A 10,371-nucleotide genomic window follows, 5' to 3' on the forward strand; every position below is an offset into this window, starting at 1 on the left:
TGCAGTAATGTGACCCATCCTGGTGGTCCCCATCTTGCAGTAATGTGCTCCATCCTGGTGGTCCTTATCTTGTAGTAATATGCCCCATCCTGGTGGTCCCCATCTTATAGTAATGTGCCCCATCCTGGTGGTCCCCATTTAGCAGTAATATGCCGCATCCTGGTGGTCCCCATTTAGCAGTAATGTGCCCCATCCTGGTGGTCCCTATCTTGTAGTAATATGCCCCATCCTGGTGGTCCTTATCATGTAGTAATATCCCCATCCTGGTGGTCCCTATCTTGTAGTAATATGGCCCATCTTGGTGGTCCTTATCATGTAGTAATGTCCCCATCCTGGTGGTCCCCACCTTGTAGTAATGTGCCCCATCCTGGTGGTCCCCATCTTGTAGTAGTGTGCAGAGACCGTCTCCCAGAACAGCATTTCCATCAGAGGGCAGCAGCTGACATATTCCACTGCGCTGGGACGCAGATATAGACGGTTAATTTCAGGAAATCCACTTGTACATTAGCTGCAATGAAAAGACCCCGACCCTATCATTTGTACTGAAGCGTCTAATGAGCGGGTGTAAAGTTCATTGTGATGGGAGGAGGTGAGCTGTGACATCACCTATTGTGAATGGTGGATCCTGTGTTATCTACTGTATATAGAGTTGTTATCAGTCATTGTACAGGAGGAGGAGGAGGTGAGCTGTGACATCACCTATTGTGAATGGTGCATCCTGTGTTATCAGCTGTATATAGTGGTGTTATCAGTTATTATACAGGAGGAGGAGGAGGTGAGCTGTGACATCGCCTATTGGGAATGGTTGATCCTGTGTTATCTGCTGTGTATAGAGGTGTTATCAGTCATTGTACAGGAGGAGGAGGTGAGTTGTGATATCACCTATTGTGAATGGTGGATCCTGTGTTATCATCTGTATATAGAGGTGTTATCAGTTATTGTACAGGAGGAGGAGGAGGTGAGCTGTGACATCCCTTATTGTGAATGGTGGATCCTGCGTTAACTACTGTATATAGAGGTGTTATCAGTCATTGTACAGGAGGAGGAGGCGGTGAGCTGTGACATCGCCTATTGGGAATGGTTGATCCTGTGTTATCTGCTGTGTATAGAGGTGTTATCAGTCATTGTACAGGAGGAGGAGGTGAGCTGTGACATCACCTATTGTGAATGGTGGATCCTGTGTTATCTACTGTATATAGAGGTGTTATCAGTCATTGTACAGGAGGAGGAGGTGAGCTGTGACATCACTTATTGTGAATTGTGGATCCTGTGTTATCTGTATCTGCTGTATATAGAGGTGTTATCAGTCATTGTACAGGAGGAAGAGGTGAGCTGTGACATCACCTATTGTGAATGGTGGATCCTGTGTTATCATCTGTATATAGAGGTGTTATCAGTCATTGTACAGGACGAAGAGGAGGTGAGCTGTGACATCACCTATTGTGAATGGTGAATCCAGCGTTATCTACTGTATATAGAGGTGTTATCAGTCATTGTACAGAAGGAGGAGGTGGTGAGCTGTGACATCACCTATTGTGAATGGTGGATCCTGTGTTATCATCTGTATATAGAGGTGTGTTATCAGTCATTGTATAGGAGGAGGAGGTGAGCTGTGACATCACCTATTGTGAATGGTGGATCCTGTGTTATCTACTGTATATAGAGGTGTTATCAGTCATTGTACAGGAGGAGGAGGAGGTGAGCTGTGACATCACGTATTGTGAATGGTGGATCCTGCGTTAACTACTGTATATAGAGGTGTTATCAGGCATTGTACAGGAGGAGGAGGAAGTGAGCTGTGACATCACCTATTGTGAATGGTGAATCCTGTGTTATCTACTGTATACAGAGGTGTTATTAGTCATTGTACATGAGGAGGAGGTGAGCTGTGACATTACTTATTGTGAATGGTGGATCCTGTGTTATCTATTGTATATAGAGGTGTTATCAGTCATTGTACAGGAGGAGGAGGTGAGCTGTGACATCACCTATTGTGAATGGTGGATCCTGTGTTATCATCTGTATATAGAGGTGTTACCAGTCATTGTACAGGAGGAAGAGGAGGTGAGCTGTGACATCACCTATTGTGAATGGTGAATCCAGTGTTATCTACTGTATATAGAGGTGTTATCAGTCATTGTACAGGAGGAGGAGGAGGTGAGCTGTGACATCACCTATTGTGAATGGTGGATCCTGTGTTATCTACTGTATATAGAGGTGTTATCAGTCATTGTACAGTAGGAGGAGGAGGTGAGCTGTGACATCACCTATTGTGAATGGTGGATCCTGTGTTATCTACTGTATATAGAGGTGTTATCAGTCATTGTACAGGAGGAGGAGGAGGTGAGCTGTGACATCACCTATTGTGAATGGTGGATCCTGTGTTATCTACTGTATATAGAGGTGTTATCATTCATTGTACAGGAGGATGAGGTGGTGAGCTGTGACATCACCTATTGTGAATGGTGGATCCTGTGTTAACTACTTTATATAGAGGTGTTACCAATCATTGTACAGGAGGAGGAGGTGAGCTGTGACATCACGTATTGTGAATGGTGGATCCTGTGTTATCTACTGTATATAGAGGTGTTATCAGTTATTGTACAGGAGGAGGAGGTGGTGAGCTGTGACATCAAGTATTGTGAATGGTGGATCCTGTGTTATCTGCTGTGTATAGAGGTGTTATCAGTTATTGTACAGTAGGAGGAGGTGGTGAGCTGTGACATCACCTATTCTGAATGGTGGATCCTGTGTTAAATACTGTATATAGAGGTGTTACCAGTCATTGTACAGGAGTAAGAGGTGAGCTGTGACATCACCTATTGTGAATGGTGGATCCTGTGTTATCTACTGTATATAGAGTTGTTATCAGTCATTGTACAGGAGGAGGAGGAGGTGAGCTGTGACATCACCTATTGTGAATGGTGCATCCTGTGTTATCAGCTGTATATAGTGATGTTATCAGTTATTATACAGGAGGAGGAGGAGGTGAGCTGTGACATCGCCTATTGGGAATGATTGATCCTGTTTTATCTGCTGTGTATAGAGGTGTTATCAGTCATTGTACAGGAGGAGGAGGTGAGTTGTGATATCACCTATTGTGAATGGTGGATCCTGTGTTATCATCTGTATATAGAGGTGTTATCAGTTATTGTACAGGAGGAGGAGGAGGTGAGCTGTGACATCCCTTATTGTGAATGGTGGATCCTGCGTTAACTACTGTATATAGAGGTGTTATCAGTCATTGTACAGGAGGAGGAGGCGGTGAGCTGTGACATCGCCTATTGGGAATGGTTGATCCTGTGTTATCTGCTGTGTATAGAGGTGTTATCAGTCATTGTACAGGAGGAGGAGGTGAGCTGTGACATCACCTATTGTGAATGGTGGATCCTGTGTTATCTACTGTATATAGAGGTGTTATCAGTCATTGTACAGGAGGACGAGGAGGTGAGCTGTGACATCGCCTATTGGGAATGGTGGATCCTGTGTTATCTATTGTATATAGAGGTGTTATCAGTCATTGTGCTGGAGGAGGAGGTGAGCTGTGACATCACTTATTGAATGATGGATCTTGTTATCTACTGTATATAGAGGTGTTATCAGTCATTGTACAGGAGGAGGAGGAGGTGATCTGTGACATCGCCTATTGTGAATGGTGGATCCTGTGTTATCTACTGTATATAGAGGTATTATCACTCATTGTACAGGAGGAGGAGGTGAGCTGTGATATTGCCTATTGTAAATGGTGGATCTTGTGTTATCTACTGTATATAGAGGTGTTTCAGTCATTGTGCAGGAGGAAGAGGAGGTGAGCTGTGACATTGTCTATTGTGAATGGTGGATCCTGTGTTATCTACTGTATATAGAGGTATTATCACTCATTGTACAGGATGAGGTGAGCTGTGACATCACCTATTGTGAATGGTGGATCCTGTGTTATCTACTGTATTTAGAGGTGTTGTCAGTCATTGTACAGGAGGAGGAGGAGGTGAGCTGTGACATCACTTATTGTGAATGGTGGATCCTGTGTTATCAGCTGTATATAGAGGTGTTATCACTCATTGTACATGAGGAGGAGGAGGTGAGCTGTGACATCACCTACTATGAATGGTGGATCCTGTGTTATGTACTGTATATAGAGGTGTTGTCAGTCATTGTACAGGAGGAGGAGGAGGTGAGCTGTGACATCACATATTGTGAATGGTGGATCCTGTGTTATCTACTGTATATAGAGGTGTTATCAGTCATTGTACAGGAGGAGGAGGAGGAGAGCTGTGACATCACTTATTGTGAATGGTGGATCCTGTGTTATCAGCTGTATATAGAGGCGTTACCACTCATTGTAATCCTGCCTCTGATGATAATGAGCTTACTGAAAACTCTTTCTGAAAGGACAAGAAGTATGAGTCGAAAAAAGACCTGGTAACTACTGTGATATTAAAAAAAGTTTCAGTGTAAGTGATATGAAAGAAAAATATCAAAAATTTAAAAAAAAAAAACACGTAACACAATGTCTTACTCGCCTCTCCTCGGCCCTCCTCGTACCTCTCCCGCCACTCACTGCCCGTCCTCTGATTGGCTGTTTTATCTTCCTTTTGGACGATAAAACATAGAGGATAGAAAAGCTCATCAGAGGACTGACAGCAACGAGAAAGGCACGAGGACTGAGCCCAGGAGAGAATAAGCAGCAGGGGAGCTGTATACAGCGCCTTCTCTGAGTATACAGTGATACTATCCTGCCTTCTCGAGAACTGTGATTAAATCCCCTGCAATCCAATGATAATGAGATGACTCTGCTCCCTCTTTCTTATCCTATACAGCAAAGCCAATAAATAAGCTGCCGCAGACGGGACATGTCAGTGTAATGTGTGTTCTCCAGCGAGCGGTAATCACATAAAAACCAACCAATTCTAATAGGGTTACAACAAAAATAATGGAAATAATACGTCAATTTCCGATGATACGTCCTTTTTCTGAACCATTTGCGAGGATTACGTCTATGTTATTCTTTCTTTGGTCTATGCGGGAATCTTTTAGCAAGTTTATAGTCTATGTAGGAGCTCAGACACGACCATAATATGAACCTGGACAGGAGAATCAGGACCAGCAAAAATACCAGGATCCCCGACTCCATTATTAAAATACGGCACCAAGAAATCTGATCTTGTGTTCAGCGAGTGTCTGTCCTCCCAGGAGGAGCGACGTCACGCCGGAGCAGTTCTCAGTCCTCGGGTCGTGTGTTCAGCGAGTCTCTGTCCTCCCAGGAGGAGCGACGTCACGCCGGAGCAGTTCTCAGTTCTCGGGTCGTGTGTTCAGCGAGTGTCTGTCCTCCCAGGAGGAGCGACGTCACGGCGGAGCAGTTCTCAGTTCTCGGGTCGTGTGTTCAGCGAGTCTCTGTCCTCCCAGGAGGAGCGACGTCACGCTGGAGCAGTTCTCAGTTCTCGGGTCGTGTGTTCAGCGAGTGTCTGTCCTCCCAGGAGGAGCGACGTCACGGCGGAGCAGTTCTCAGTTCTCGGGTCGTGTGTTCAGCGAGTCTCTGTCCTCCCAGGAGGAGCGTCGTCACGGCGGAGCAGTTCTCAGTTCTCGGGTCGTGTGTTTCCGTCCTCCACCCACGTTGGCTCCGATGAGGGTTTCGTTCCTCCAGGTGTCGCTCCGCAATGTTAGAATTGTTCTCCTCAAGGACGTCACTAATTCATGAAGGCTGTAGAAAAAGATCAGATGTAGAACGTTTACGTCAGTGGTCTAAGCTGAAGCTCTTGGTCCTCAAAGCAAAATCTGTACCAGGGGGCCACGAATATTAGGAGGGCGGTGAGGACCGCCATAGTAGACGGCTTCTTCTGATTCTCCAGATGGGTGAGAGATTGGCCACCCAACTAGCGAGAAGGAGCCACATTGGAGGACGTCTGTGAAGAAGAGCCGACCCACCAGGGACAGCCAGAGGCGAGCGAATCGATTCCAGGCAAATTGAATTTGCTTCAAATTTTACAACAAATTCAGATTAATCAGAATCCTATTTTTTTGCAATTCGCTTCACCGAACCTTTCCTCAGTCTTCGCTATAACTGTCCCAAAGTTTGGCTGCAAGAGTGGCAGACGTCTACCGCGGTATATGGCTGCCAAAGAGAGGAGCCCGTAAGAGGGGACGTGACCAGAGCTGTGTGCGCTGTGCTGCGGAGAGCGACAGAGGGTCACAATTGTCGTCCGACCGCTGCAGAGTCCATCTTGCTACCTCTGTTCTAGAAAAGTTATTGCCCCATGAAAGACTGCGACCATCAAGCTGCAATCCTTCCATTAGGCAGCCACTCCACCACTAAGGACCACAGCATCGTACATAAGGGGCACTCCACCACTAAGGACCACAGCATCGTACATAAGGGGCACTCCACCACTAAGGACCACAGCATCGTACATAAGGGGCACTCCACCACTAAGGACCACAAGATCGTACATAAGGGGCACTCCACCACTAAGGACCACAGCATCGTACATAAGGGGCACTCCACCATTAAGGACCACAGCATCGTACATAAGGGGCACTCCACCACTAAGGACCACAGCATCGTACATAAGGGGCACTCCACCATTAAGGACCACAGCATCGTACATAAGGGGCACTCCACCACTAAGGACCACAGCATCGTACATAAGGGGCACTCCACCACTAAGGACCACAGCATCGTACATAAGGGGCACTCCACCACTAAGGACCACAGGATCGTACGTAAGGGGCACTCCACCACTAAGGACCACAGGATCGTACATAAGGGGCACTCCACCACTAAGGACCACAGCATCGTACATAAGGGGCACTCCACCACTAAGGACCACAGCATCGTACATAAGGGGCACTCCACCACCCTACCACCACAGCATTGTACATAAGGGGCACTCCACCATTAAGGACCACAGCATCGTACATAAGGGGCACTCCACCACTAAGGACCACAGCATCGTACATAAGGGGCACTCCACCACCCTACCACCACAGCATCGCACATAAGGGGCACTCCACCACCCTACCCCCATAGCATCGTACATAAGGGGCACTCCACCATCCTACCCCCACAGCATCGTACATAAGGGGCACTCCACCACTAAGGACCACAGCATCGTACATAGGGGCACTCCACCACCCTACCACCACAGCATCGTACATAAGGGGCACTCCACCACCCTACCCCCACAGCATTGTACATAAGGGGCACTCCACCATCCTACCCCCACAGCATCGTACATAAGGGGCACTCCACCACCCTACCCCCACAGCATTGTACATAAGGGGCACTCCACCATCCTACACCCACAGCATCGTACATAAGGGGCACTCCACCACCCTACCCCCACAGCATCGTACATAAGGGGCACTCCACCACCCTACCCCCACAGCATAGTACATAAGGGGCACTCCACCACCCTACCCCCACAGCATCGTACATAAGGGGCACTCCACCACCCTACCCCCACAGCATTGTACATAAGGGGCACACCACCATCCTACCCCCACAGCATCGTACATAAGGGGCACTCCACCATCCTACCCCCACAGCATCGTACATAAGGGGCACTCCACCACCCTACCCCCACAGCATCGTACATAAGGGGCACTCCACCACCCTACCCCCACAGCATCGTACATAAGGGGCACTCCACCACCCTACCACCACAGCATTGTACATAAGGGGCACTCCACCACCCTACCACCACAGCATTGTACATAAGGGGCACTCCACCACCCTACCCCCACAGCATTGTACATAAGGGGCACTCCACCACCCTACCACCACAGCATCGTACATAAGGGGCACTCCACCACCCTACCCCCACAGCATTGTACATAAGGGGCACTCCACCACCCTACCACCACAGCATCGTACATAAGGGGCACTCCACCACCCTACCCCCACAGCATCGTACATAAGGGGCACTCCACCATCCTACCCCCACAGCATCGTACATAAGGGGCACTCCACCACCCTGCCCCCACAGCATCGTAAATAAGGGGCACTCCACCATCCTACCCACACAGCATCGTACATAAGGGGCACGTCACCACCCTACCCCCACAGCATCGTACATAAGGGGCACTCCACCAGCCTAACCCCACAGCATCGTACATAAGGGGCACTCCACCATCCTACCCCCACAGCATCGTACATAAGGGGCACTCCACCACCCTACCCCCACAGCATCGTACATAAGGGGCACTCCACCACCCTACCCCCACAGCATCGCACATAAGGGGCACTCCACCACCCTACCCCCATAGCATCGTACATAAGGGGCACTCCACCATCCTACCCCCACAGCATCGTACATAAGGGGCACTCCACCACCCTACCCCCACAGCATCGTACATAAGGGGCACTCCACCACCCTACCACCACAGCATCGTACATAAGGGGCACTCCACCACCCTACCACCACAGCATCATACATAAGGGGCACTCCACCACCCTACCCCCACAGCATCGTACATAAGGGGCACTCCACCACCCTACCCCCACAGCATCGTACATAAGGGGCACTCCACCACCCTACCCCCAGAGCATTGTAAATAAGGGGCACTCCACCACTCTACCCCCACAGCATTGTACATAAGGGGCACTCCACCACCCTATCCCCACAGCATCGTACATAAGGGGCACTCCACCACTAAGGACCACAGCATCGTACATAAGGGGCACTCCACCACTAAGGACCACAGCATCGTACATAAGGGGCACTCCACCACTAAGGACCACAGCATCGTACATAAGGGGCACTCCACCACTAAGGACCACAGCATCGTACATAAGGGGCACTCCACCACTCTACCCCCACAGCATCGTACATAACGGGCACTCCACCACTCTACCCCCACAGCATCGTACATAAGGGGCACTCCACCACCCTACCCCCACAGCATCGTACATAAGGGGCACTCCACCACTAAGGACCACAGCATCGTACATAAGGGGCACTCCACCACTAAGGACCACAGCATCGTACATAAGGGGCACTCCATCACTCTACCCCCACAGTATCGTACATAAGGGGCACTCCACCACTCTACCCCCACAGCATTGTACATAAGGGGCACTCCACCACCCTACCCCCACAGCATCGTACATAAGGGGCACTCCACCACCCTACCCCCACAGCATTGTACATAAGGGGCACTCCACCACCCTACCCCTACAGCATCGTACATAACGGGCACTCCACCACTCTACCCCCACAGCATCGTACATAAGGGGCACTCCACCACCCTACCCCCACAGCATCGTACATAAGGGGCACTCCACCACTAAGGACCACAGCATCGTACATAAGGGGCACTCCAACACTAAGGACCACAGCATCGTACATAAGGGGCACTCCACCACTCAACCCCCACAGCATCATACATAAGGGGCACTCCACCACTCTACCCCCACAGCATTGTACGTAAGGGGCACTCCACCACTAAGGACCACAGCATCGTACATAAGGGGCACTCCACCACCCTACCCCCACAGCATCATACATAAGGGGCACTCCACCATCCTACCCCCACAGCATCGTACATAAGGGGCACTCCACCACTCTACCCCCACAGCATCGTACATAAGGGGCTCTCCACCACCCTACCCCCACAGCATCGTACATAAGGGGCACTCCAGCACCCTACCCCTACAGCATAGTACATAAGGGGCACTCCACCACCCTACCCCCACAGCATCGTACATAAGGGGCACTCCACCACCCTACCCCCACAGCATCGTACATAAGGGGCACTCCACCACCCTACCACCACAGCATTGTACATAAGGGGCACTCCACCACCCTACCCCCACAGCATTGTACATAAGGGGCACTCAACCACCCTACCCAAACCTGACATAGTGATGTTATGGCAGTAAACTTGGCGCAGATCTGTGGTGTTATCATGTCTCGATAGATGGACACTGTGGTCAGATATCTGGACACCCTCCTTCTTGTCTCTACCCTCTGCCACCAGGCTGTGACATATAATAAATCATCGTGACTTACATGGTGGACGCTCGTCCTAACCGATTGACTTCTCCTTCATAATAGCTGAATGTCACGATAGCACAAGCGATGCGTTTCTCCACTTTATGCCAACTCCCATGGTGCAGTGGAAAATGATTAGGGCACAAGAGCGTTAAAGAGCCAACACGTGTCTGATATCACCTGCCACCTTGAAACTTTCTCGACACTTCAAGGTGAGAACATTTGGAAACATGGAGACTTCCGAGAAAAAATTTACAACCAACTTTGGAGACTATGTGAATGCAAATATTCCATGACAGGTTTATGTTTGCTTTGTTTCTTTTTACGCTTTTGTTGCCTTTCTGAGCACTGATTTCATTTTTTCAGGTGGCCATGTCAT

General features: G+C 49.2%; 1 protein-coding gene across 1 annotated transcript; it reads right to left on the minus strand.

Annotated features, from left to right (window-relative positions):
- Nucleotides 1-834: 834 nt before the first annotated feature.
- Nucleotides 835-10,125, minus strand: SMIM38 (small integral membrane protein 38). The gene is made up of 2 exons (XM_073658830.1): nt 10,011-10,125; nt 835-5,701 (listed from the first exon to the last, which is right to left on the minus strand). Exon 2 carries the CDS (start codon nt 5,132-5,134, stop codon nt 5,003-5,005), a length of 132 nt encoding a protein of 43 aa, XP_073514931.1. The 5' UTR covers nt 5,135-5,701; nt 10,011-10,125; the 3' UTR covers nt 835-5,002.
- Between the last annotated feature and the right edge of the window lie 246 nt (nt 10,126-10,371).

This window comes from Phyllobates terribilis, unplaced genomic scaffold (assembly GCF_046119375.1).
Source record: "Phyllobates terribilis strain yellow unplaced genomic scaffold, ASM4611937v1 Scaffold_13__5_contigs__length_258822181, whole genome shotgun sequence".
Taxonomy (NCBI): domain Eukaryota; kingdom Metazoa; phylum Chordata; class Amphibia; order Anura; family Dendrobatidae; genus Phyllobates; species Phyllobates terribilis.

What these genes read in the sequence shown, in the direction of transcription:
- SMIM38 (XM_073658830.1), bottom strand. Translation starts at nt 5,134, where the DNA reads ATGGAGTCGGGGATCCTGGTATTTTTGCTGGTCCTGATTCTCCTGTCC.